General features: G+C 53.8%; 1 protein-coding gene and 1 long non-coding RNA gene across 6 annotated transcripts; one reads left to right on the top strand and one right to left on the bottom strand.

The window, feature by feature from the left end:
• Positions 1 to 42: 42 nt before the first annotated feature.
• Positions 43 to 26564, top strand: GPR68 (G protein-coupled receptor 68). 5 transcript variants are annotated; one of them, XM_039884023.1, is made up of 2 exons: positions 43 to 132; positions 23302 to 26564. In XM_039884023.1, the coding sequence occupies exon 2, from the start codon at positions 23399 to 23401 to the stop codon at positions 24515 to 24517; it is 1119 nt and encodes a 372-aa protein (XP_039739957.1). In that variant the 5' UTR covers positions 43 to 132; positions 23302 to 23398; the 3' UTR covers positions 24518 to 26564. The 5 variants fall into 5 exon arrangements, with proteins under 5 accessions (XP_039739957.1, XP_039739959.1, XP_039739958.1 ...); XM_039884025.1 differs by lacking the exon at positions 43 to 132 and adding an exon at positions 8824 to 9115; XM_039884024.1 differs by lacking the exon at positions 43 to 132 and adding an exon at positions 15393 to 15567.
• On the bottom strand, positions 5898 to 9130 carry LOC120619610 (uncharacterized). Its single transcript, XR_005657576.1, has 3 exons — positions 9038 to 9130; positions 8677 to 8862; positions 5898 to 6548 (listed from the first exon to the last, which is right to left on the bottom strand). It is a non-coding gene; the product is annotated as an uncharacterized LOC120619610 (long non-coding RNA).
• Positions 26565 to 27230: the final 666 nt, after the last annotated feature.

The raw sequence follows: 27230 nt of genomic DNA, 5'->3' as shown, positions 1-27230 counted from the left end.
CCCCGCCCAGTCCCGGCCCCGCCGCTGCTGTCGCCGCCGCGCGGCAGTGCTCCCCTCCCGCCGGCCAGGGCCGGGCTCACCCCGGCTGGACGGAGCGGCGAGCCGGCTTCCCGCACCCGGGACCTGAGAACGGTGAGTGCACAGGGGCGGCTCGGGCCGGGCTGGGGCGATGAGGCGGGCAGGGCAGGGGTGACAACAGCTGCCAGCCGGCGGCGGGAGGGGACCGCTGACCTTCAGCAGGGCCGCTCCGGAACATCCCCTGGAGCGGAAAATTCAAATCCAATGTCTGAGATAAAGGCCTTTTGGAGGAGTAGAGGAGAAGACCTGCTGGGAAGTAGGTCCCTGTCATTCCTGGGTCCAAATCGATAGTGCTTTGGGGGTCCAGGGACGTACCACCACGTGGGGGGCGTGGAAGGCCGCAGCAGGCCAGGGAGTGCTGCTCTGCCCAGGGTCCTTGGAGTGGGGGCACATCTCCAAAGTCCAACACTGTCCTGGGCCCCTGGCAACAAGCCCTGCTCTTCGTAAATGCAGCTAAGGCCCAGGGAAGAGCACTGGGGGAGGAGTCCAAGGACAAACTGATGTCTACTGGGCGTCTGCTGGTGCCTGGTGCTTCCGCGTTGTCGTCTTCAACCGTTTCGGTTGATCTCTCCATCCTCCATCCCTTTCCTTCACTCAGCGCATGGGCCCTCTGCTGGGCTTCAGACCCCACCTTCGATATGCAAAGGGCTCCGTCTGCGTCCACTGCACCACAGTGCAGGTGTACAGGTCACTGGGAGCATTCCCAGGCTACCTCCCCGTCCCCTCGCAGGTTTCAGTTTAGAAGTCTCCTCTTCCAGGACAGCTGCCCTGACTGCTCTCCCCCTGATCGGGTGCTTCTGGACTCCCGGCTCCCACGGTAGGGCCCCCTGCCCACCCATCATCTGCCAATCACAGCCGTCATCAGAATATTGTGATTGCTGTGTTAATCCTAGCATTCCCTTCTAAATCGTTTTCAAACACTCAGCCATTCGAGTTCCATTTTATTATATATATATGTGGAGGAGGAAGAAACTTTCCTCTACCCTCCTAGGTTCTTTGGGCTGGGCTAATAATTAAATCTACAGGAGAAGGATTAACAAGAAAAAATAACCAAATAACCAGATTTAATTAGATATGTATGCACGGGAACCCCACATATGTGAGAGAGCCAGAGACCCCACATGCATAGAGGTTCAAAGACAGAACGAGAAAATGAGGTATATGTGACATTCTGAGCTAAGGATAAAGGACTCTTGGGACTTCAGAGAGGGACGGTCATTTCAGGACAATAGGAAGAGCAGATGTTCAGTAATTAATTGTTTGCTCTGACCTATGGATAAGCCAAAAAAAAAAAAAAAAAGTTAATTTTGGTGATAACTCTAATTCAAGGCCCTTAATTCAAATTGTCCCAGGTAGTAAAACGGGAGGCAGAAGTTTCTCTTGAGCCCGCAGGGTCTCCATTGCCTTTAGCTCAAATTCATCTGCACAGCACAGACGAGGGAAAGAGACAGGAGTCCGTGTCCCTTTTTGCAGCCTGCCACCCTGAGGTCCTTATGCGGTTGATCATGCTTCTTGCCAGCCCAGCTTGCACTGGGCCTGATGCCCCTATTGGGCTCCTCGGGGGCACAATGCAAAGAGTTCCCCAGAGATCCCCTGGGCCGTCGCTGCTGTCCAGATCCCCAACACGGCAGCCTGGGCTCCAGCACCATCTCCTCCATGTCCTGTCAGCTCCTGAGCCCACCAGACAGCCCTCCTGGGTGCTCGGCTCCTCTCGCTATATGCACTTGACAAATGGAGGGTGTGCAGCCACTCACTGTCCACTGGCTGTTTCCTGCCTGTCTCCAGGCTACGTTTCTTCCTGCCCAAGAAGGCACACTGAGCGGATTAGCGTGTTCCCTGTCTAATCAGACGTCTACCCAGCAAGGGACCCCGGGCTCGTCCCCTTGCAGCAGCCCCACCCCCAGCTCTATGAGAATTCTCTTGGAGAATCTCACAGCCTCTCAGTGGTCACTCTCTGGCCCAGTTCCCACTCCGCCCTCCCCAGTATTGAGTGTGTATGTTGGGGGTGAGGATTAGGATGTGAAAATCCTAAAGTGGCCAGCCCATCACTGAGGGGCGCTTAGTGCCTCTTTGTCCCCACTGGACCCAGTGATCAACTCCAGGGCAAGAAGAAGAAGAATCTCCACTCATTTGTGGTTCTATCACACATTAAGTTCACTTATTTTTAAAAGCAAATTGTGTTTCACTCCCAGAAATGGAAAATCAGTATCCCCTGTCACAAAAGGAAGGTAATTAAATAAATAAAAACAAGAAAAACCAAGCAGTGTTATTAAACTTTAACTAGCACCTGCTGCTTGCAGAACAGCCTGAGGCTGGCTCTCTAGGTTACAAGGGAAGACTGGCAATAATTAAAGGGGTATTCAAGACACATTAGTACCCAACTGCGACTTTCTCCTTAGTGTAATAAAATAGATTAAGAAAGAATTGCACAGGGAATAACAAAATATACGGCTAAACTCCTATCAGTCAGCACCTGCTGATTGCAGAGCAGCACACAGAGCCTAGAGTGAAATAGAACAAACCTTCAGTTCATCCTATGAGTATCAACTGAAGGGTCACTTACTCCAGGAAGCCCCTCCTGACGTGCCCCTTAACAAGCTCTACTTCTGCTGTAACATTTGCCATGTTTTGTTGTAATGCGTATTGGCTTCCACTCCCAAGTGGAAGTGCCATAAGAACCACCACCAGGTCTAACTCACTGCCCTATCCAGTGCCCCCATGGGGACTGGAGCACAGGCATTGGATGGACAGATGAATGAATAATGAATGACCTTGACTTTGGTCCCACTGGGCCCCTTCCAGTGATGCCTTTCCTTCCTCTTCCTCCTCCCTGTCCAAACCCCTCCATCCTTCAAAGCCCTGCTGAGGGTCGAGCTTCTCCAGGAGGCCTTTTTCAACCAACGGAGTGAGCCCTGAGCTCTCCTGCCCCTGAATATTGCATCCCCAGCAGTGCCTATGCCCAGGGGACATTCAGCTCCATGGTCCAGCATGTTCCTGCACCTCCATGGGGCAAGAGGTATGGGTGACACCACAGGTGTTCAATAAGTCCCATAGAGTAACTCCACGTGGTTCCTCCTTGAAGGATACAACTGTGTTGGGTCTCGGCAGCTATATGAGTTCCCTATTGCTGTTGTAACAAATTACCACAAACTTAGTGGTTTTAAACAACACAAATGGATTATCTTACAATTCCAGAGGTCAGAGGTGGGTCTGAAGGTGTTGGCATGGCTGAGTTCTTTTATGGAGACTAGGAGAGAATTCATTTCATTGCCTTTTCCGGCTTCTAGAGGCTGCCTGCATTTCTCGGCTCGTGGCCAGCTCCCATCTTCAAAGCCAGAAATGGTTGGTTAAGTCTTTCCCAGCCTGCATCACTCTGATACTGTCCCTTTTCTGACTCCCGCTTTCAGCCTCATGATGGCACTGGCCCACCTGGATAACCCAGGACAGTCACCCCCATCTCAAGATCCTTAGCTTAATCACATCTGTAAAGTCTCCTTTGCCAGGCAAGGCAATATATTTACAGGTTCTGGGTTTAGGACATGGACATCTCTGGCGGGGGTGGGGGGGCAGGGAGGACAATATTCTGGCTACCATAGTAGTTGTCCCTGGTAGTCAGAGGGCACCGCGGCCCGTGGTGTATTGATAATAGCTGACATTTACCGAGCACTTACTTTGGGCCAGGAACTGTTTTGAGCACATTACACAACACTCTATGAAGTGGGTGCAGTGTTATTATCCTTACTTTACAGGTGAGGCACCGAGAGGTGAAATAATTTGGCAAGTGGCAGAACCGGGGTTTGAACCCAGACAGTCTAGATGCCAACCTTTCCTGCCTCTCTGGCACCATTATCGGCCCCCAAGATACCAGTCAACTGCCTGGGAGCAGACAAGGCAAGATCTGAAGCCCAACACAGAGATTTTCCACCACAATTTCTAGGTGAAGCCCCTGTCTAGGTTACAATTCATTGCCAGCCCTCTCCCATTTCAGCCCTTTCTCACCATCCTACCACCTGTGCCCCATCAGGGGCACCCAAGCTTATCCCTAAGCCATAGGGAGTTTCCAGTGGTTCTCCTTTGGGGCTCCAGGCAGCTCCATCTGGAAGAGCTCCTGGATGCCAAGTACCACACAAATCCCCCTCTGTCCCCCTGCCCCCAGCAGCCACACCACAAAGCAATATGAGTCCCTTAGGAGGCAAATCTTATATAGCACATCGAGCAAAGTAATCCACATTTCCCCAGCTCACCATCACAAAAGCCTTCATGCCTGAGCCAGAGGGGACACACAAGTCACCGGATAAAGAGGGTGTCCCGACGTTTGTTGAGCACTCGCTCGTTAGTCATTCTAAGAGTTTTATGCTTATTCACTGACCGAATACTCATGACAATCCTGTGAGGTACTATTATTACCACCATTTCACAGAAAAGGAAACTCAGGTCACACAGCCGGGGCGAAGAGCCAGGATTTGATCCATTCTCCATAAGCAGGAGAACCAAAGCTGGTTGAACAGCCTGCCCCCCACCCCCCGCACCCTACTTCAATCAGCCAAGCCCCCTTTTGTGCTTTTCCAGCATAACCCGCTCCTTTTGCACCTGTCAGGCTGGGCTCCTATGTCAACCCAATTTCTTGAGAGCACCTTTATATTTCGCTCTTACACCGATCCTCATCAATAACCCCATTTTAAAGAAGAAGAAACTGGGGCTCAGGGAAGCTGCATAACTTGCCAGAGCTCTCACAACCAGAAAGCGACAGATTGGGCTTTGAAGCCAGACATTGAGATGCTACCCACTCTCCCAACTGCCTCGGCCTGAGCAAGCCCGGCCTGAAGGCCTCCTCAGGACTGTGAAGTCCAGCCAGGGATGCAGCACGGGTTCTCCAGCTCTCCAGATGCGTGTACTCACACCTCACCTGGACTTGAGCTGACTCTACCAGCCTCAGAGCTTCCTGCCTCCGAATGTCCTCACTGGTCACATTCTGAGTGGCAGCAGAGACAGCACTGCAGGGTCAGTCGAGCCAGTCGTCTGATTGAGCAGCTCAGGCCTCAGTCTGCTGGAGGGGGGTCGATGCCAGAAAGGTCCTTCTCAGAAAAACCAGCTTCTTGCTGCCTGAAATTGGCCTGGGAGATGCTCGGCTACACAATGGTGAGTAGTTCCCGGACAGGAAGCACAGGGCGGTCTGTCTGCAGGAGGACCCCGGGGCTGTTCAGGGACAGAGCTGAGCTGGCGTCGGGAGCCCAGCAAGGAAATAGGGACTCATTCTGTTGTTCGGGAGATAAAGAGATTTTTCCTCGGAGGCTGGCCAGCTGTGCTGATTGGAAGACTAAACTGGAAGATCAGTAATTTTTTTAAAGTAGAGCATCTGTGCGCCTTCTAAAACACACACACGTTATTCCATTACTGTGAGTTTGTACGCATCTGATACGTCTACTTCTGTAGCAGGCAAGGGTCTCGGCAGGAAGCAGAGGCACAGTCAAGCAGGAGGACTGAGGAGAGGTAAACACAGTGTTCAAAGGTGTATTTCACAGGGTTAAGGGAACCAGCGCAGGACGGTGTGGCACCCTGGGACTAGCATCTCTGAGGAGCTGTTACTATCTCCAGGCCTGGAGGAAGACGGGGGAGGGCAGTGCAGGAGAGAGACTGTGACAGGAGCTGACAACTTCAGTAAAGAGAGGCAGCCAACCTGAAGCCACCCTAGCAGGTAGATGCCACTCTCCTCCATCCTCTGACACCCGTTAGTGCTTCCCGTTGGCCAACCCGTCAGAAGCCAGAGGACAAGGGCACCCAGTGATGTAATCAATAGAGCAGGATGGAGAAGGGTGAGGAGTGGGTCTGGATGGGCCAATAAAGTCCTCGGCACACTGTGGCCGAGAGCAGCAACCTCTCATCCATTCCATTCGCTGCCATTCCTGAGGCCCTGCCACCTGCCTACCTTGGCTTGACACTGGGAAAATGCAAATGCCAAAGCCATAAACCCACAAGAGACTGGGAAGGAAGAATGACATCAACGTCACTTGCGCCGGGTATGGAGAAATTCTGACCACGTCTCTGGAGCCCAGCCCAATGTGGAAGATGATTTTTGTGGGCAAGAAAGACAGTTATTAGTGGAGCGTCTCGAACTGGCATGCCATGAGCATGGGCCATAATTTACCATTCTCTAGGTCCAGGAAGGTTCTGGAAAACAATATACGCTTCATCCTGACTTAGTGAGCTGTTTGTTGTTTATAAGGCCAATGCCAGGTTTTTATTTACAAAACAACAAATTCTGCTGCCCCTGCCAAGAACAGGGCATCCTGACACCAAGAAGCAGCAAAATCTAGCCCAAAGGTGACTTTGCGGGCAGTGCAGGGAATTTCTTTGCTTCTCCAACTCTAGCATTTTCTCAGGGAGAGCATGGCCAGAGGTGCCAAGCCTGTATGCCGCAGGCCGATTCCGGATCTTTAGATAACTGGTACAGGTGCCATGCTGTTTTGTCTCTAAAAAGCGAATCAAAACACAGCTTGTTTTAATTGAAGAGTATTTAGACTGTGAAGCTAGATGTGTTTGGATATCTGTAAACAGAGACTGTGGGCTACAAAAAGAGGCAGGGAGACAGGGCCACCAAGTACTGTGTACAGTGTCCCCCCCTCCCCTGGATTATGTAATGTGGCAGCCCGGGCAGGATTCGCTTTGTAATAAACTTTCTACACAGCCTGCGTCGTACACCAGAGAGTCAGAATTCTGGATCTAGCAAGTAGTGATGGGCTCTAAAACACCCCACTTCCTTCCTGGGGGGACAGGATGAGGCAGAACATAATCACTGCAAGGAGCAGTTTTATGGTCAGGACTCTGTTTGGTCCTGGCTAAGCCACTCAGAACTGAGTGGCCTTAGATTATTCCCTGAATCTCAGTTCCCTGATCTGTGAAAGGGAGAGGATACTACTTACTCCTTGTTGGGATGAAAGAGATCACTCGTAAGCACGGAGGACACAGTAAGTAGTCAAAACATAAGAGCCGTACATGAGAGGGCATTTGGGGTGGACAATAATAACAGCTAACGCCTGTTGAACCCAGCTGTGTGCTGGGTGTTGTGCTAAGAAAGGGCTTTACTTGATTTAACTCATGTAATCATCTCAGGCCCCCTTTGAAGCCATGTCCCCATTTCACATATAAGGGACCTGGCATGGAGAGGTTAAGGGACTTGTCCAAGGTCCCCCTAGTAGTAGGTAGCAGAGGTGGTATTGAAACTCAGGCACGCTGGCTTTTGAAGCCAAACTCTCAACAACTACTTCCAGTTTGGCAATTTTTAAAAAGCATGTGTGCATTTTTATGGCATGAATAGTTTATTTGGAAAACCTCATTTGTGAAGATTTCACAAGGAGGAGAAATTTCAAAGTGAGGACTAGTAGAAGAGGCTGATCCAGCCTCAGAGAAGAGACTGCTGGGAGGTTGCCCAGCAGGAAAAGCAAAATTCCCCACCTCCCCCTGCTTCCCCTGCTCCCTCTGCGTCCCCTGCCGGGGTATCCTCTGCCTTCCTGCCCACTGTCCACTTCCTTCCAGTGACTCACCAAGGGGCCCAGTATGGAGCGTTGAGCCACCTAGAGGAGTTAGCAGAAGAGGAGACATGGATCCCTCTCTTTACCTCCCCTGCCTGCACCAGCTGCCCTCCATCCCTAACCAACAATCTCCTGACAACCAACCGCAAAAGCTTCTGCAGACTCCTGCAGCGACCAGTCCCAGACACTCACTTCACAGACGGGAACGGGGAGCCTTGCTCCGGGCCAGGCACAGGGCAGGGAATGAGGGCTGTAGAGAGAGACGGCTGTGGGCCAGTGACCCCAGTGGGCGGTGCAAAGAATGGTGGGAAGGGAGCTAAGGGAACATCCAGGGGGCTCAGCACAAACTGCCTGGGGCAAGCAAGAAGGCTGGATAGGTAAGGTGACGTTTAGGTCTTAAAACTGGGGCAGGAGCTCAGGAGATGGGGGACAGGAGGTCTTTTGAGTGGAGCAGGACACCGGAGCAAAGGTATGCAGATGGGAAAGAGCAGAAGATGCTGAGGGTACAGCTAAGGGTAGCTTAGGATGGGATGCAGGTAGTGATGACGGCTGTGGACTCATCTGCCAGGGGTTGAATCTCAGTGCCTCTGCTTATTACGTATGAGACTTTGGGCAAGTTATTTGACTTCTCTGTGCCTCATTCCTCCATGTGGCCAGTGAGGGAAGTAACAGTGTCTACCTCATAGAGTGGTGAGGAGCAAATGAGTTCATGCTTTTAAATGCTTAGAACAGCGCCTGGCACAAAGTAGTCAAAAACTGGGAGCTATGACTATTATTGTTTTCTGGGAGCTTGTGGGGCAGAGGGCCCTCAAGCCTCCTTGAAGGTTCAATAAAATCAGTAGGAGGTCCTCTGTGCAGTTCCTGGCCACTGGGCAGCCTGCTGCAGGTGCTCTCAGGGCCCAGGAAGCAGCAGGGATCCAGCAGGCAGCAAACTGCCGCCTGCTGAGCTCTGCAGAGGCGTTGAGAGACACTGCCTTTTACTGAGTGGCTACTGATGTGCTGACGCTGGGGACACAGAGGTGAATCGAATAGAAAGATCGCTTCATGGACTCTTCTCCCAGCCTCTTACCTAGGGGTTCTGGATGTGGCTGGAGAGGGAACCTTGTCCTTTTGCAGCCAGGCGCAGTCTGAGCCCACGAAGGCAGCTCCCGGGCGCAGGATAGTGGCTGGGGGCGGGGAGTGCTGTACCTCCAGGACAGGTCTGCGCCACCGCGGTTTTTCCTGGCAGGCGCCTAGCCCATGGCATGCGGTCTGCCTGAAAGGCAGGGCCAGGAAAGGCAGGGTTGGGTGTGCCCGCCTAGGAGGGGAGACGTGGGGGCAATCCGCGCACAACGTGGCCCCGTGGGCCGTGGAGGAGTAGGGCTTGGTTGGGAAGTGAACCCGCCTGCGCCCCCAGGCCACCGCCGGGTAGCCACGGACGCAGTGCCCACCCGGCTCGCTGCGCGCTGGCCCTAGGAGGGAGCGCGGACGACGGACGGAGTGACTGCGGCTGGCCCCTCGCTGCGCAGGTGGGTCTCCCCGAAGCCGGTCCTCTTTCTGTCACCACGGTCTTGGGACCCCCGGCGTATCGGGCCCCGGAAACCCGGAGCGGACGGCAGCCCGGTCCCGGCACGCGCGGCCAGCTCCGCGCCTCCCCCGGCGCGGCCCCGCGAGCGCGCGGCGGCGGTGCGGGCGCGGGCGCGGGCGCGGGCACGGGCACGCGTCGTGTGCGCGCGGGGCGGCGCGGCCAGGTGCGGGCGCGGCGCGAGCGGGCAGCGGGGGTGCGGGGCGGCAGACGGGGCAGCGGCGAGGCCCGCCCGGTGTCTGCCCCCGAGTGCCGGCGCGTCCCCGTCGCTCTTCCGGGCGGGGTGTCTCCTCTGCAGTTGTCGCCTGGTTTAGCAGCCACCCCCTCGGCTAGCTCCGTGGCCACCTGGTAATTATTTCCAAAACAGTAGGACAGCTAACTCTTCATTTCCTAGAGATCTGGCAGCACAGGTGACCCAAAAATTTCCTTCCTGCAAATCTGGCGAAGGGCAGCTTGTCAGGCACAGAGCAGGGTGACTGCGACCCGAACAAGTCCCCCCACCCCTCCCACACCCCTCAACTGCCAGCAGCGGACAAAGTGGGCCTGTGATTGGCTGCAGGAGTTCCGGGTGGGGTGGGGGTCGCTGGTGGTCAGAGCCCCCTCGCCTGGCAATCGTGTGGGCCCAGGTAATCCTCAAGCCGGGGAACAGTGATGCGCCGGCAGAAGGGCACCGGAAGGCCCTTTAGGATTGAGCGGTGCGCAGAGGCCAGAGCACTGGTGTGGAGCCAGAGGCTGTGTCGCTTTGGGTCATCATTTGCCCAGTCATTTGCTGGGCCTCTGTAAAATGGAGATAAACACTAGCCACGGCCTCAAGGTGGACAAAAGAGATGTGAGAATGGTTTGAAACTATACAAATCTGAGATGATACAGTTATGTTTTGCTTCACACCTTCTGTGAAATGGGTGTGATAAGCAGAGCCTACTTCCTAGGGTGGTTTTGAGATCACACAGGTGAAGATCTTGCCTCGAAAGCCTTGCCGGGCCCTTAAGTGTTAGCTCTGAGTTTTCTTGTTACTGGTACAGTTATGTTGCAGCCTTCTGGGTATAGCTCACTCTGCAGGGAGAAAAAACTCGTGGAACAGGAAACAAAGAGTGGAAAACAGGTTTCATTCTCCCTAGCTGGCTGGTCTCAAACAAAATACCTTACGTCTCCCAGTCTTAGTATCTCATGGGAAAAATGGAGATTATTATACCCACCGCACAAAGTTGTTATAAAAATTAAAATCAAATAACCACATGAATGAATCCAGCTCATGATAAGTGATTTTGGAGAAAAACGATACTGTATTTGAGTTATCTATTGCTGCATTACAAACCACTTCAGTAGATAGCGGCTTAAAGTAACAGTAGTCATCTATTTTGCTCATGAATCTGTGATTTGCGTAGGGCTTGGTGGAGGTGGCTTATCTCTGCTCCTTGCAGCATCAGCTGGGGCTGGAGGATCTTCCAAAATCACAGGCTCATGTGGCAAGCCAGATGATCCAGCTGGGGCCGTCAGCCAGGGTCTGGGTTCCTCTCAATGCGGGCAGGAGGTGGGAGCTGCCAGTCTCGCCAGACCTGTCCTCAGAAGCTGGCACAGCATCTTCCACTTTATCCTATCGGTCAGATAGTCACAGAACCCACCTGGATTCAAAGGGAGGGGACTTAGACCCCACTTTCAATGAGAAGAGTATCAAACGATTTCTAACCATCTTGAATCTACCAAAACTTGAACATCTTCCCTTTTGCTTTTTCCCTGAGTGCCATGGTAACAAATTAATTCATCTTTGCAAAGGATGTAGCTTTGCTCTAGAGGACCAGCAGAGATACAAATATCCATGCCTAGGACCCTATCACAGAACCCACTGGGGTCGGGAGCAGTTTCGGGGCCTCAAAGGGCTGAGGGAGCAGAGGCTGAGGGAGCAGGCATCCTACATGGGGGCTGCTCTCGTGTCTGTTTTCCTGGAACCTCTGAGGCTTCAGGCCCCAGCTCTGCCAACCCCATGCCTTTAAAACAAGAGGGAGCGAGTAATGTGGATTCAGAGAGCTAGATTTAGCAGGTGTCTTGGTCATGAGCATCTCTGCAGCTCTCAGTTTCCTGGAAAAGTCTGTTTTTCAAGAGGATTGCTCCCTGAGTGTTTGGAGTTACTGTTGTCATACATTATTAGGTTATTAATTGATGAGTTGGAGCACTTGGGGTGGGGAGGCAGGAGACTGGTGGGGACAGCGGGTCTGGAGTCACCATGGCAACCTGCTGGCCTGTGGTTTGTGCTTTGGACATCAGAGCAGGAAGGACGCCCCAGGCAGCTCAGACCTTCTCAGTCCACAGACTCTCCAGAGACCTAAGTCTCTCTTTGAGCAGTAGGCTTCCGTTGTAATTAATTTTCACTCACTGCCACCCACCGCACCCTCAGAGTCAAAACCATCCCTCTTCCCGTTGCCTCATCCCACATCTTGACCGTCTCCTCCAGTCCGTTAGCTCCTAACTTCAATTTCGGCCACGCTGGCCTTCCACGTGGGCTGCAGAAATAAACGGAGTTTAGATTCATTTATTCATTCAGACATTCAACATAGTTTGGTTGTACATTTATTTGGGGCCAAACCACCATTCTCCCTGGCAGAGAACACACAGACCCAGCTTCTTGGTCCTGATGGAGTTTCCTGTGTAGAGGAGGAGGTGGGCCTCAGCAATTAATTATACAAATTCCCATGCATTGCACTGGCGACTATTCACACTCAGTTAATGCAGACCTTGACTTGAGTCCCAGCACTGCCACTTACCAGGTGGGCCCAGTGTGATCACAAGGGTCCTTAGAAGTGGAAGAGGGGGACAGGAAGGCTATAGTCAGAGAAGGAGATGTGACTATGGGAGAGGGACTCAATCTGCCACTGCCATCTTTAAGAATGGAAGGGGCCACAAGCCAAAGAATGTGCCAGAAGCCTCTTGAAGCTGGAAAGGCAAAGAAGTCTATTTCCCTCTAAACCCTCCAGAAGGAATGCAGCTTTGCCAACTCTTAAATTTTAGCCCAGCGAGACCCACGTCAGACTTTTGATCACCAGACTGTCAGATAAGAAATTTGTGTCGTTTTAAGCCGCTAGGTTTGTGGTGATTTGTTCCAGCAGCAGCAGGAAACTCATACAGTCGTCCAGGGCTCTGTCCTCGGAGTCAGAGCCGCTCTGCTGTTCCCCAGCTCTGTGAACCCAGGCGGTTTGCTGGCGCTCTCAGAGCCTCAGCTGCCTCGCTTAGAAAACGGATAACCCTGCCTCACAGGATTGATGCAAAGGTGAAAACAGGAAACATTTGGAAGGTCCCAGCACGGTACCTGGTACGAAGCACATGCACCCAAAATGGCAATGCCTGCGCTTCTCGATCCTAGGTTGCTCCCATCTGTTCTCTAACTGCACCCGGGCGGCGGTGCCAGGTGCTTTGGGAGAATCTCTGCTGGTGCGGGTCCTCCTCTCGGTCCTTGAAGCCATGCTTAATTCACACCTGGACACTTTGGAACTTGTGACAACGCAGCACCTTGTGTTAGCTCCTCTGATGTCAGCCGAGCTGAAGCATAAGGCCTGGGGGGAAGCGACGGGACTTCAAGATGTGTCCGTGAAGGTCCCCGCAGGCAAACGGCAGATGGCTCATGACAGAGGAGGCGTGACAATGGGAGCAGAGGGCAGGATGGAGTGACGCGAGAGGGACTCAATCTCCAGCCCTCCTGTCCCTCTCTTCCTGTACTTGTCAGCACCCTTGAGGAGCCTCCAAGGCTGTTACCCAGACCAGCCCCAACTCAGTAGAGTAGCCATGGGAGTAGGCAACGCGCCATAACGAGCAGCTCAGCAAGTCGGCCTGCCCCTCCTCCACCCACTCAGAGGGCAGGGTGGGACTTTCTAGACTGAGAGCGAGGTACTGTCACCACCACCGCCATCCTCGTCATCACCGTATCCTCACTAATGCTTATCGGGAGCCTACTAAATGCCAGGCACTTGCCGGACCTCATCTCCTTGATTCTCACAGAAGTTCCCTGGTTTTCCAGGAATGCGATTTCTCAAGGTCACGTAGCCAGACGGTGGCAGTGCAGGGACTTGACTTCCACAGGCTGGCCCAGAGCCTCTGCTCTTAACCTCCATCCCGGGACCACAGGATTGCTGCCATGTGCTGGAGGACGTGCATGGTGCCACCAGCTCTGGGGGAACTCCCGAGCCCTCCCTATGATGACGCCCAGGCTGCCGAGACCTCTGGGGGGGCTGGTTGGTTTCTGAAGGCCTTGGGGCCCAGAGCCCCGTTGCCCTCAAAATAGCCTCCAGAGCAACTCAGAAAAGTCCACCAGCCCTTCGGAGCCCAGGTGCCTGGAGCAGATGTTTATGCTGGGAGCGGACGGGGACACCGTGGCTCAGTCTCGCCATCTGGGCTGCCATGCCGTGCTTCATGTCTGCTGTCACTGGGGCTGAGAGAAAGACGGAGAAAATGAAATCAGGTGGTAGGCCTGGCCCGACTTAGGTACTCGTGTCTTTCCAGGATGGAAGGAGCCAGAGAGATGGGCCCCGGCAGCTCCTGTGAGGTCACCGTATCCACAGGACTCGAGTGTTCTCACCCCTCACGAAATGCCCTCTTCTGCTTGGCGGCAGCTCCAAGATTCTGCAACTTTGGACTTAAGGAGTAAAGTTTGAATAGGGAGAGGTGGGACAGGGAACTTCTCTTAAGGCTACGTTTTTATTACAAGCTACTTTCACTTAGTGGTAGGTTTAGTTGGAGAGGCTTGGAGTAGGAGTTGAGGTTATGGGGTCTCAAGGACCTCTCAGGCCATGCTTGATGCTTGGTGCCATTATGGTTTCTTGTCCTGTTTTAGATTAAAGGTAAAATCCTAGCACCAAAATAGAACACAGCCCAGGCTCTTTTTTTCCCTTAATGAGTGGGCATTTCACAGAGGACATGGGCTCAGCTGATTTGAGTAAAGCTAAAGTCAGCTTCATCCCGGTTATAGTCCCAAAGGCCCAGTGGGGAGGGAGAGGAGGGAGTCCCTGGACCTGGAGAGAGGAGGGCTCCCCGTCCCAGGTGAGATAAGGTGGATACATACGATCAGCAGAGGGGGCCGGGCAGCCTGGGGGCAGCTCGTAGGTCCCTTGGCGGGGGGTGACACAGTGCCATCTATGGTTCTTGCAGGTATAGACAGCGATGGTACAGATGGCCTGTGTGTGTGTGTCCTGTGAGGCTGGGCTGCCCAGGAGAGAGCGAGCCAGGGGTATTCTCTTTGGCTGGTGTGTCCTGGGGGAGGCCAGGCACTCCCCACGAAGTCGACCCTGCACTCCTAATCCACCCACCCTCTCACAGAACATCGGGGAAAGCCAGCCACATGCCGTAGCTCAGAAATAGCATCCGTGTCTACATGCACACCACTGCACTATAACAGGGCGCAGCCTTTTGCAGCAAGTAACTTAGGAGACCATTGAAAAAGGCCTGTGTGTAGCAGCATTTGCTTGGAGGGCTCAGGCCCTGCAGAGGGGGATTTTTCTTGGGACCCCTATCCATGCAGTTCCCCAACAGGACTATAGCGATTCACTCTCTGGAGAAGACAGGTCCCACAGACCACCTAAAAGGGCAGGGAGCCCATAAGTCCTCAGTGACCCCGTGCGCGGTGGGCTGCCTGGCTCCAGCAGCATTCCCAGGAGACTACCCCGAAGGGAGGGGCTTACGCCAAAATAGCAGGGCTCCTGAAGTCTGCGGATGTTTCTCTCGAATCACGGCTGTATGGTTTGGCTGTAAGACCCTGGCCAAGAGCCTTTGCCACGGGGCCTGAGTTTCCCCACCTGTATGACAAGGAGGCTGGGCTAGGGAGCCTCCAGGGGTCCTGTCAACCCTGCCTTGAGGAGGGGATTCAGTAGATGCTCCTGAGCCAGGAGACCCCATGAGGCTCGAGTCCTGTGCTTGCTCCTCACCCAGGGGGCTACGCTGTCTGAAACATCCACACTGCCTTGTTCGTGGCCCAGAGCCCTTCTCGGGCACTCGCCAGCTCTGCGGAGCAGGATCCAGCTGCCTCCAGCACAGGCTTCTCCACTTGGCTGCCCCCTGAAATTGTTCAGAGAGCTTTTAAAAGCATTGGTGCCGGCACCTCACCTCCAGGAAGTGGGGTTTAATTCGTCTGGGGTGGGGACTGGGCATTGGTATTACTTTTCATAAGCTCCCCAGGTATTTTTTAAAGTACGTGCAACCCACTGAGCCAGATGTTGATTGCTCGTGGCTGCAGGGTGACAGTCTGGGGGCGGGAGTGGAAAGTTATCTTCCCCCGTCCTTCCTTGCCTGAGGTCCTGTGGTTCTCGCTGGGGTCTGTGATATAATCTAGTTACCTGAGCAACAGCCTATCTGAGGGGCTCAAGTGAGGACGCCTGAAGCAGAGGTTCAACTGTCTGTTTCCTCTCCTGGTATCTGGTAGGTGATCAAAGGGGTTTGATGGGTAGAATTAGTGCACCTCGCTCCTCCTGCATCCCCCAAGTCCACAAGGTCCCCTGTCCCTAATGCAGGCTTTAGCATTCCCCGAAAGGTTGCTCCCTGTCTCTGGGGTATGTGGAAAGCAGACCTATGCTGGAGGGAGCAGCATGCCGCCCTCATCCTGTGGCTGGCGAGTGTTCCTGGGCAACCGCCAGCCTGACACCAGATCGGACTGACGGACGGACGGAGCTCACATGATTCTGCCTCAGCTCAGCAATGGGCAGCCTGCCTCCAGCTGCGGTTTTCTAGATCAAACTGGGAGGCGCTGTCTGCAGGAAATCGCTAGAGGGGGAGCCACGTCCTGCCAGGCCGAGGAGCCTCCGGAGGGAGCCGGGCTGTTTGAGGTTGGAGGTGAGCAGAGTCACAGAGGACCCGGGATCCCCTCTGGGAGGACTCCCCTCCGCTGCTGCTCTCTGCCTGCTCCTCACCTGGCTGCAGAGACCATCGCCTTCCAGGGGGCCGGAGGCTGAGCAGGTGGGTTTCAGTCCAGCTGTTTCCAAGCAGGATCATGACCCATGGGAGGGTCGGGAAATCAGTTCGGTAGCTCATGAGCTGTATTTATAAAGACAGAATAAACGTGATCAGAGGGCGTTGCAAGTGGTAGGGTGAGCACTGCTGTGGGGAAGTTTGTTGCTGTGTGCATGCATGTGTGTGCAGAATGTCTGTGTATGCTGGCTTACACTGTCAAGTGTATTTCTTGCTGCGGTCTATGGACAAAAGAGCTTCAAGGCAGAGAGCTGGGTTTTGGATTCAGATCCACCCGACTTACTGTGTGAACTTGAGCACCTGGATTAGCCTCTCTGGGCTTCAGGTTCTGTGAAATGGCTTAGTGGTGCCAACCCCACCGGACTCACAGCACCTCCGTGAGCTCAGATGGGATCGAACTTGGAGACAGTTACGAAGGCTTTAGAAATGAGATTGTCTCCTCGCTGTTGCAGGAATGAGGTTATCTGGGGGAAAGCCGGGGACTGAGGAAAAATGCTGCCTGGTTTGTGCTCCTGCCCCAGAGGGAAATATCAACAGCCTCTGAAACAAACACTTTTAGGAAATGAAACAGACTTAAAGCCTGTGGAGGTTTGACCCGCTCAAGGAAGCGAAGCTGGACCTGCAGGAAACTCCCCACTCTTTGGGCTGAGGGCTCCCGCGAGCACGGCCACCCTGGCACAGTGAGTCATTGTCTGTGGGTCCGTGTGCACCTCACAGAAGAGACAGATGACGGATTAAATCACTATTTATGCGCCTGCTGTGCTCCAGCACGAGGCAGCTCCTCCTGGCTTGTAACATGCAAGAGGTCTTACCTTGCATCAAAGAGGCCCTCCCTTCCTTCCTTTTGGGGCTTAATTTTTCTTAGTCATTAACATCCTCAGAGACATCTCTACGCTCTTGAGCATTTGTCTAAAGATTTGCTTTTAGGTGTTGGGTTGTCTGTGCATAGGCTCTGTTTCTTAGCTGGATGATAAAGTGTCTGAGGTAGATGCAGAGGCTCCTTGTGTTGATTCTTTGCCCCACCGCCCCCCACCTTGGGGAACCACAATTGGGCACACAGATTTTCTTCAGTGAGTGTTGAGGAAAGAATTGACCTGGCAGAGCCTGGTGGCCTTCGTGGTAGCATCCGTAAGGACTGGAGCCTGGCGAAGCCTGGAGGTAGAAGGTGCTGCTCAGTGACCATCGTGAAAAACAGAAAGAGAGCATGACATAAAGGAAAGCGTGGGCCCGTCTGAGTTCACAGCGTGGCCTACCGCATTGTAACTGTAGCGTCTTGAGCAGGTTGGTTCATCTCTCCTAGCCTCAGTGTTTCCGTCTGTAAAATGGGCGGATGTGACCGGTGGTGAGAGGTGTGCCTGGCTCGTGGAGAGCTCTCGGCAGGTAGGGCTTGCTTCTTCCATCCATCTGTGTCCTTCCACTTACAGGACACTTTCGCATTTACTGCGTCCTTTGATTTTTGAGGAGCATGATTCCTCCGGAGACCTTGTAGAGGAAGGACACTCCTGGCAAGGTGTAGTTTCCACCTGGAGGTGCCTGTCCTCAGGGACAAGGCCTGTGTGAAAAAGCAGGACACTCTCTGAGCAGCTCAGGCAGCTTGAGCAGGTGCCAGGCTGCTGGAGAGGGGGCCACAGTGATTCCTCCTTGTCACCTGTCTGTTTCTATTAACGATATCTCCACTCTCCCAGCACCCAACCTCAAAACCCCCCACCCGTCTACCTATCTACCAGCCCATTTATTCATCTGTTCATTAACCCATCCATCTATCCATCTACCCATCACCTGTCTAGCCATTCACATACCCACCCATTCAGCCATTTACACATCCACCCATCCACCCACCCATTCATCTATCTACCCATGTGCTCACATGTATCCATCTTCCCCCTCATCCATCCAACTTCCCATCCACTTACCTACCCATCCACCCACCCACTTACCTCTCCACCCATCCATCCAACAAATAATTTCTGAGAGCTTCTAAGGACTAAGCACTGAGGAACATCTCAGATTTGTCCCTGACTATTCTCCACTGTCCTAATTAGCTGTTACTACAGATTCTTGTTGTCTTCTCTCGGGCCATGCCCTCCTCAGACCTAGATCCAGTCAAGCCAGACTAGTTTCAGTTCCCCAAAGGTGCCCATTCTCTCTCTCTCAGATTTGGTCTGTCGCAAGCATTGTTTCCACAGGCAGAAACTCCCCTCTGCCCAGGCAGCCCTTCCCCTTTTCCCTGGTCTTAGCATAACCTGCCGCTCAGGAAGGCTTTTCTGCCTGGGTTAGGTCACCTCTTAGAACTCCCTTAAAATCCTGTGCTCTCCTTAGGAGCTGGTTCACTTAGCCTCTCCCCACTCCCATGAGACCACAAGCAACTTGAGTTACAGTAGGGGCCAGCGTCCAGGGCAGTACCTTCCATATAATAGATTCTCAATAAGTGTTTGTTGGATAAATGAATAAGTGAATGGGAGCGTGGGTAGATGAATGGATAGGTGGATACATGGATGGATGGATTGACAGACGGACAGATGGAAGGACAAGTGGACAAATGGATGGACAGATTGATGGATAGGCAGTCAGATGGATGATTGGAAAGCCACTGGAAGTTTTGAAGCAGGAGCGATTGGTGAGACTCGTGTTTTGGAGGATGGCCTTGAGGGTGGCGAGATGGAGACAGGGAATCTGACAGGAGGCTGTGGCGCCGGTTCTGGGGAGAAAGTGCTGCCCAAAGCCAATCTGGGGCCCTGGCGAGGGAGCTGAAGAGGAGGAGATGGACGCGGGAAATACTTAGGAGGTGAAAATGGTAGAAAGTGGGTGTTATACGAAAGTGGGGGCAGAAGCTGAAGGCCAGTCATTCAACAGGAGGGCCTGGGCGGGCAGCAGACGCGGGGAAAATGTCGGGAGCAGGATGGTGCCCCGCCGGGCAGGTCCTGGGCGGAGGCAGGACGCCGAGTATGTCAGCCTTCCGCTTGGGGGAGGGCGATGAGATCTGGAGTCGTGACACTGTAGATGGGGTTGAAACCACGAGGACGATACCATCCCATGGAGAGCGTGGCGTGAAGAGAACAAACCGACGCTCGGTGTGGGCGGGAGGGATGCCCAAAGCACCGCGCGCTGACTGCCTGGCGTCGTCATTTGTGCATGGGGCGTTCCTGTCTGACGAGACTGGAGGCTCCCTGAGGATGGGAGCCATGTCTTCCTGATCTCTAAGTCCCCATGCATAGTCTTGTGCTGCGAACACTGTAGATGCTCCACAAATACACGGCGAATGCGACCCGGAGGTGCCGGACTGGGGGACAAGCCACTCCCTCTCTTTGGGCCTCAGTTTCCCTGGCCCTAAAATGGGGATGATAACAAGGCGGTGGTGAAGATCAGACAAGAGGGCAGATGGGAAATGCTCTGTAAACTGTAAAAGGTTTTGCAAATGCAAAGTGTAAATACTCTGACAGATTCAGTCACTATTTCCTGAAACCCTGAATCAGGCTGTTGATCCCTCACGAGCTTCTGCCGGGTCCTAAGTTTGCCTTCTAGCCACCTGTGCTCCCTGGCCCCGGAATTCATGCAGGACACTTGATCAGGAGCGAAACCCCAGACCCTCTAGACCTTTGAGTCTGTTGCAGCTGGTTAATGGGCCAGCAGCACCAGCAGCACCTGGGAGCTCGTGGCAAATTCTCCAGCCCCACCTCATACCCATTGAGTCAGAAACTCCAGAGATGAGGCTCAGTAATCTGTTGTAACAAATCCCCCAGGTGACTCAGATGTACTTAAGCTCAAGAACTACTGCTCTATAACAGGAGTTCCAAACTCCCGGGCCACGGACCGGTAGTGGTCAGTGACCTGTAGAAACTGGGCCACACAGCAGGAGGTGAGCGGTGGGTGAGCAAAGCTTCATCTGTATTTGCAGCCGCTCCCCAGCGCCGGCATCACCGCCTCGGGTCCACCTCAGACCATCAGGCATTAGATTCTCATAGGAGCACAGGTCCCTGGTGCCAAAAAGGTTAGGGACCGCTGCCTTAGAATACCAAAATCTGCCTTTTGCTCCAAAGTGAACCTAGGAGGTACTTTAAACATAGCAAATGTCCCTTCTTTGCCCTGCAGGCTTGACTATTTGTGACTTTGGTTGCCAGAATTCACTTATTGTTGGCCTAGGAAAGAGGAAGCAACAAGCCTTTGGCCCAGCCCACCGCATATATGTATATACTCATCACTAGGAAACAACAGGCTTCCAGCCCGGTGACTCTCACCGAATTCTTAAGACCTGACAGGACGTGTTTCGCTGTGGCTTCCTTTGCCCTGTCTTGTTGGCACCCGGGGCCCTATGTGTATGAATGAATTTTATCTTCCCGCGGGTGGATTTTATCTGTCCCGTGAAGAACCTGAGGTAAATTCAGAGACCCAGTCGATCCTGGGCGGGTGCCCCTGGGGACAGTTCGGGGACCTGTGCTGCTGCTGACTTCCTCGTGTGTAAGCCACGTGAACTGTTTGGCCCCACAGGTGCGGGCTGGGGATTCGTGGATAGGAGAGCCAGCAAGAGGGAGATGAGTGGGGCCCAATTCTGACTCACGGGGCTGTGGGCAGAGTTTAGGGATCATGAGTCTCAGCTGCCCCTTCTTCTCTTCCTCTCACTGTCAAAACATATAAGCAAAAACAAACCAAAACAAAGCAAAAGCAAAAAACAAGAAACCCCCCTGTGCACTCTTGGCGAGAATGTAAATTAGCGCAGCCACTGTGGAAAAAAAATGACAGTTCCTCAAAACATTAAAAATAGAATTACCATATGATCCAGCAATTCCATTTCTGGGTATATACCCGCCCCTTCCCCAAAAAAACAAAAAACAAAAAACTGAAAGCAGTGACTCAAATAGGCGTTTGTACACCCATGTTTGTAGCAGCTTTATTTGCAATAGACAAAAGGTCGAAACAACCCAAATGCTTATTTAACAAATGAATGAAAAAACAAAATGCAGTATATACATATGAAGGAACGCTATTCGGCCTCAAAACAGAAGGAAATTCTGACACATGCTACAACATGGATGACCCTCGAGGACATTATGCTAAGGGAAATATACCTGTCGCAAAAAAGAAAAATACTGTATAATTCCACTTACGTGGGGTACCTAGAGCAGTCACATTCATAGAGACGGAAAACAAGATGGCGGTCGCCAGGGGCTGGAGGAGGAGGCAGTGGGAAGTTGGCGTTTACTGGGGACAGTTTCAGTTTGGGATGATAAAGGGAGTTCTGGAGATGGATGGTGGTGACGGTCGCACAACAATGTGCATGTACTTAATGCCGGAGAACTCTACCCTTAAAAATGGTGAACGTGGTAAATTTTATGTTATATACATTTAACCACAATTGAAAACAAAAACAAGAAGCACCCCCTCCACAGCCATCACTGAAATTCCAGGCCTGTGTCTGGAAAGGATGAGACAAAAAGGTTATTTTATCTTGCTCAAATGTACTTGTATATATGGTGAGCCTGACTGGGATTCCTAGATTTCCGGGGACTGAGAGGTTGGGGGTGAGTCTCAGGTGGGGACTGGACGGGTCAGGGGGGTGGGCGCGGAGCAGGGAGACCTGGACACTAACACTCGCGCTTCCTTCCTCAGACAGGCTTTGGGCAAGTCGCTTTCCCTTTGAAACCTCAGTTTCCTCGCTTGTAAAATGGAGAGGTAGCATTCACTTATCCCTTCCAGAAGCATCCATGAAAGCCTGTGACGTGCCAGGCACCAGGCCTCTGCCCTCCTGGAATTTACATCTTTGTGGAAGAGACAGATCATCAACGGGCAGAGAAGTAAATAAACATGAAAAATCTCAGATAGTGAGGAGAGCTCTGTGGAGCAATCGAATAAGATGGGGTGATGGTGACTGGGGAGGGGGCTACTTAAGCGGGGTGGTCAGGGACGTTCTCACGAGGAGGTGACGTTTAAGCTGAGATCTGGCAGAAAAGGTGTCCATCCTGAGGTGGAGGCACAGGTGGGGGAGGGCAGTGGGCGGCACTTCGGGAGACGCAGTGGCTAATGCAGAGGCCTGAGGCAGGAGGGAGGCCGGTGACCAAGGCCGGCGTGGCTGGAGTGTGGTGCTGATGGGCAAGATGTGGGCAGCTGGGGTCAGATCACGTTGGGCCTTGTAGGTCCCATGAAGAATTTGGGTTCTGCCCCAGGTGTGATAAGAAACGGTCTCCGTGGGTTTTAAGCAAGGAAGAGGAGGATGTGGTCTGCATTTTAGGTGCTGGGCGGATAATGGGCCGGGCCCTGACTGGGAGAGCTGGCATGGGCCGTGGAGAGAGCCACGGGAATCGGAGTGAGAAGGGGGTAGCTTTGGACCAGACCCATCTCTCACCCGTCTTAGAGACTCTTATGAAAGCTACAGGCCCTTTCCCCAGGAAAAAATGCACATATTTATATAAGATTGAGCATTTGATTTCATGGGAACCCCTCAAGTTTATCCTCCACAAACCCCAGAACTGCAGCTGTGGGGCTGATGTCTCTGAGCCCCTTCTCAGCATGCTGTAGCCACATCCAGACGGAGCCAGGCTCAGGTGGCCACAGAGCTATGCAGAAGCCTCTACAGAGCCAGTCGGTCGGAGATTGGCGGGGCAGAGGGGGCTGGTCAGCAGGTGCTGAGATGTATATAGGTCATGAACTCTGAGTGATTTATCTTCTGGTGGGACAGTTCTAGCCTGACTATGGTGAAGAGAGAGCAAAGGGCAGGGGTGATCTGCTGATAGCACAAAACAGCCTAATTCAGACCCCACTCATTCAGAATTTGCAACCATACAGACCGTGCATTCTCAAGGAGGAGTTGAAAGTTGGTTCCTGGGTGGAGTGAAAAAAGCTGAGATGTTATAAGGATTTGTCACCTTCTAAAGAGTCATTGTACATAAACAGATATGCAGTATACCTGGGGTATTAAAATTTCATGGAGTGGGTGGGTAGGAAAAAAATGTCTAAAAATGCTCCTTAGGAGGATGAAGGATGATTATGGGGCAGGCGGGGGGGAAGGGTTGAAAAATCCTGATTTAGTGAGAGTTTTCATCTGAACCAGAAGTGTCAAATCAATAGAGCAGCTCAGGCTTTTCATTTTGATACATTCATGTATAAAGTAGGCTTGGAACAGTGTCTGACACACAGTAAGCGCTATACAAATGTTAGCTCCTATTTTTTTAAGCCTTTCCTGCCTTTGACTTTCAGGGGCTCACCCCACCAAGGAGGCCCAGCCCCTGAAACGGCTCGAACCACATCCTATAAACAAGATGGCCGCAGAGAGACAGGCCCACATCCTGAGCCCATGAGGGGCGAGGCCTCTTGGGGCCCAAAGATGGGCAACATCACTGCAGACAACTCCTCGCTGAGTTGTGCCATTGACCACACCATCCACCAGACGTTGGCCCCGGTGGTCTACGTCACGGTGTTGGTGGTGGGCTTCCCCGCCAACTGCCTGTCTCTCTACTTCGGCTACCTGCAGATCAAGGCCCGCAACGAGCTGGGCGTGTACCTGTGCAACCTGACGGTGGCCGACCTCCTCTACATCTGCTCGCTGCCCTTCTGGCTGCAGTACGTGCTGCAGCATGACGACTGGGCCTACGGGGACCTGTCCTGCCAGGTGTGCGGCATCCTCCTCTATGAGAACATCTACATCAGCGTGGGCTTCCTCTGCTGCATCTCCATCGACCGCTACCTGGCCGTGGCCCATCCCTTCCGCTTCCACCAGTTCCGCACCCTGAAGGCGGCCGTCGGCGTCAGCGTGGTCATCTGGGCCAAGGAGCTGCTGGCCAGCGTCTACTTCCTCCTGCAGGCGGAGGTGGTGGAGGACGAGAACCGGCACCGCGTCTGCTTCGAGCACTACCCGCTGCAGCCGTGGCAGCGGAGCATCAACTACTACCGCTTCCTGGTGGGCTTCCTCTTCCCGCTCTGCCTGCTGCTGGCCTCCTACCGCGGCATCCTGCGGGCCGTGCACCGCAGCCACGGCACCCAGAAGAGCCGCAAGGACCAGATCCGGCGGCTGGTGCTCAGCACCGCCGTCATCTTCCTGGCCTGCTTCCTGCCCTATCACGCGCTGCTGCTCGTGCGCAGCCTCTGGGAGTCCAACTGCGAGTTCGCCAAGGGCGTCTTCAACACCTACCACTTCTCCCTGCTCCTCACCAGCTTCAACTGTGTGGCGGACCCCGTGCTGTACTGCTTCGTCAGCGAGACCACCCACCGGGACCTGGCCCGCCTCCGTGGGGCCTGCCTGGCCTTCTTCACCTGCTCCAGGACCCGCGGGCCCAGGGAGGCCTATCCACTGGGCGCCCCCGGGGCCTCTGGGGGAAAAAGCAACGAGCCCGAGTTGTTAACGAAGCTCCACTCAACCTTCCAGACCCCTGACTCTCCTGGAGGGGCAGGGTCCCCCACGGCCAGGCTGGCCTAGCCGGGGTCACCCACGTGTGGGGTGAAGTGAGGCCTGAGCTTGCTGGCTGGCTGCCGCCCGCTTTGCCAAGTGCAGGTGCCTCTTTCTGCTGGAGGGAACAACGGTCCAGGGCCACTGAACCCGGGACCTGGGCTGCAGCAAGACCTCTCTGGCCCCAGGGAGCCTGCTGTGGCTTGCAGAGCCTGATGGGGCTGCCAAGCCCCGTCAGCCCTCGCTGTCTTCTGTGGCAGGCCGGGCCGCTGGCGGGCAGAAGACAGAGAACCGCCACCTCCCGGAGGTCCTCAGAGAGAAGCTGGGGTGGGGGTGGGGTACGCAGTGTGGGGACATCGGGAGAGGAAGATTGGGAGATGGGCTGGGTGCTTGAGTGTGCCAGGGCCACTCAAGGGCCTCCGGTGTCGTCGTCACAGATGGCACCTATGCAAACGCACCTGTGTTGCCTAAGGAGGTGACACACTGGTTGGATGGGGAGAAGGAAGTTGGAGGGGCATTTGGGGCACTAGGAATGTGCATGAGGGGACAGTGAGGGGAATGACAAGCAGAGGAGAGACCCCAGTTCCGGCCATGTCGCAATTTCACAGGGAGAGTTGAGCAGAATCCCCAAGCGTCAGGGCTGATGGAAAACAAATCTCGGGGCTCCCTGGGGCAATATCTGGGGTCCTTTAGAAAGTCAGTACTGAGGCACAAGTGTCAGGACAGACCTAAAGCCAGGGTGTTTAATCGGGGTCCCTGCACACAGATTCCTCCCTATTACTGTTCTGTTTCCATGTGCCCTGGAGCACCAGACTCACAGGCCTGGGAGTGTGTGCGCTCATGGTTAACGTGCCAGGGTCTCCACGGCAGCTGTGGGCCAAGACGCCGAGGCGAGGGCATGTGACTCTCGGCAGTGTCCCCCCACCTGGGCCTCTTCCTCCGTCCCCTGCTGCACCCACTATGGAGCGTCTAGCGGTCTCACAGAGGAGCATGGCATTCTTCCCGAGGTCCCAGGGACAACAAAACAAACAAAACAGAGATGCATTCTCTGGCACCTCTCAGCCCAAAGCTCCACTATGGTTAAAACAGCCACTGTGGCAGAGAGGAGGTGGCCCCAGGCTCACCTTGTCTCCTTCGTTCTCCAGCACGGCTCCTCCGCCAGATGTCCACCTCACACACCTGGAGAGTGACAGTGGGTCCGCGGGCTGTGTGTAGCCCAGGCTACCAACCGCCACCTTTTGTCCTGTCCTGGAAGGCGGGGTACAGGCTCAGCTCTCCTGCCCCTCTGTGCTGATCAGGTCGAGCCCCTGCCCTGGTGAACATACCAAGGACCAGAATTGCTTATCGCTGCTCCGGGGACCTGCCCATCTTAACGGAAATGCTAGCTCTCCGGATGTGCTGGTCGACGGGTAGGGCCGGCTCCGACTTCCCTGAGACTCATGTCCTCACAGCCAAGAGATAGGTGGGACAAGGACAGGGAGAGAGAAGCTGGCATCAGTAGAACATTTCAGAAATCTGCTAAAAAGAGGGCCAGGGAGAACATTTCTAATCTCTCTTCCCCTCTCTTCCCCGCTCTCCAAGAGGTCGATTTACCCTGCATCCCCTAACCCTCTCAACAGGGGTGCCCAGTGGCAGAGAGCCCAGGCTGGATTGTCCTAGAGAAGTGGGGTCCCAAGGCTATACTTGGCTTTGACTCAGCAGCACCTGCCCCAGCTGCTTATAGAGGGCCTGCCATAACCTGAAGAGGCTAGAGGAGGAAGTGACTCAGAGGAGGGAGTCTGAAGGTGGCTGAAATGGCCACACAGCCAAGAAAAGCCCATCCAACCCCAGCCCAGGATCTGGTACTGCTTGAGCCCTCTATGGCTCCTCATTCCCAGTTCCCCCCTATTTTGACCTTAAACATGGCGTGCCCACTGGGATGGACTGGGATGAGCTGAGGGCGGTTCCACTTACTATCAAGAGTTGTATTTTTGTATTGTCCTCTCTTTTATGCCAAGTGTGTGTGCGTGTGTTGGACTGTGCAATGGATTTATGTAGCAAACTGGAGTCTCCAAATAAAACACAGCAACCAGCCACAGTAGGTGTGCGAGGCAGTCCTTATGGGGAAGGAGGGTCTTCTAACCCCAGGGAGATCCAGGGGCCCTTGAAAGGCCCAGTGGAGTCAGCAAGGCCCAGGATTGACTTTCTCATGGAAAACTTGAACAGAGCAATTGGGGGGTTCACCCTTGATCACCCAGCAGTGTCCAGGAAGGATGGAGCCCTCAAGTGCAGTAGGGTCTTCCTTCCCTCCTCTTGAGATTCATAAAGTGTCTTCGGCTCTTCAGGGACGTGACCACCTCCCCTGTGAGGACAGAGCCCAGCCCTGTGGTTTGGAGAATGTCACTCCTTTTGTCCTTGGACATGTGACCCCTTTACCAAGTAGCTGCTCCCCACAGCAAGGGAGGGCTTGACCAGACCCTCCTCACCAGGGAGGATTGCCAAAGCCAGAAGGCCTGTTGCAGCCATCTCTTGGGGGCTGTCCACGCTGCTTGGGTCTGGTTTTGGGACGCCCACATCTGCTGACCAGAGTTTTTAGGCTGGAGCATCTTCTCAATAGCGGCAGACTCCATGTTTACCGCTAAGGATTAAGTGCATCATATTAAATGTAAATTTGGTTCTGGTCACTTAATCCCTCTCTGGGTCAGATTCCCGAAGTGTTCTGGAAGAGTCATGCCTTCTTCCAAACAGACTGAGGACATTATTG

Source organism: Pteropus medius, unplaced genomic scaffold, assembly GCF_902729225.1.
Source record: "Pteropus medius unplaced genomic scaffold, Ma_sr-lr_union100, whole genome shotgun sequence".
NCBI classification, from domain to species: domain Eukaryota; kingdom Metazoa; phylum Chordata; class Mammalia; order Chiroptera; family Pteropodidae; genus Pteropus; species Pteropus medius.
This window is presented reverse-complemented; position numbering and strand designations above follow the sequence as displayed.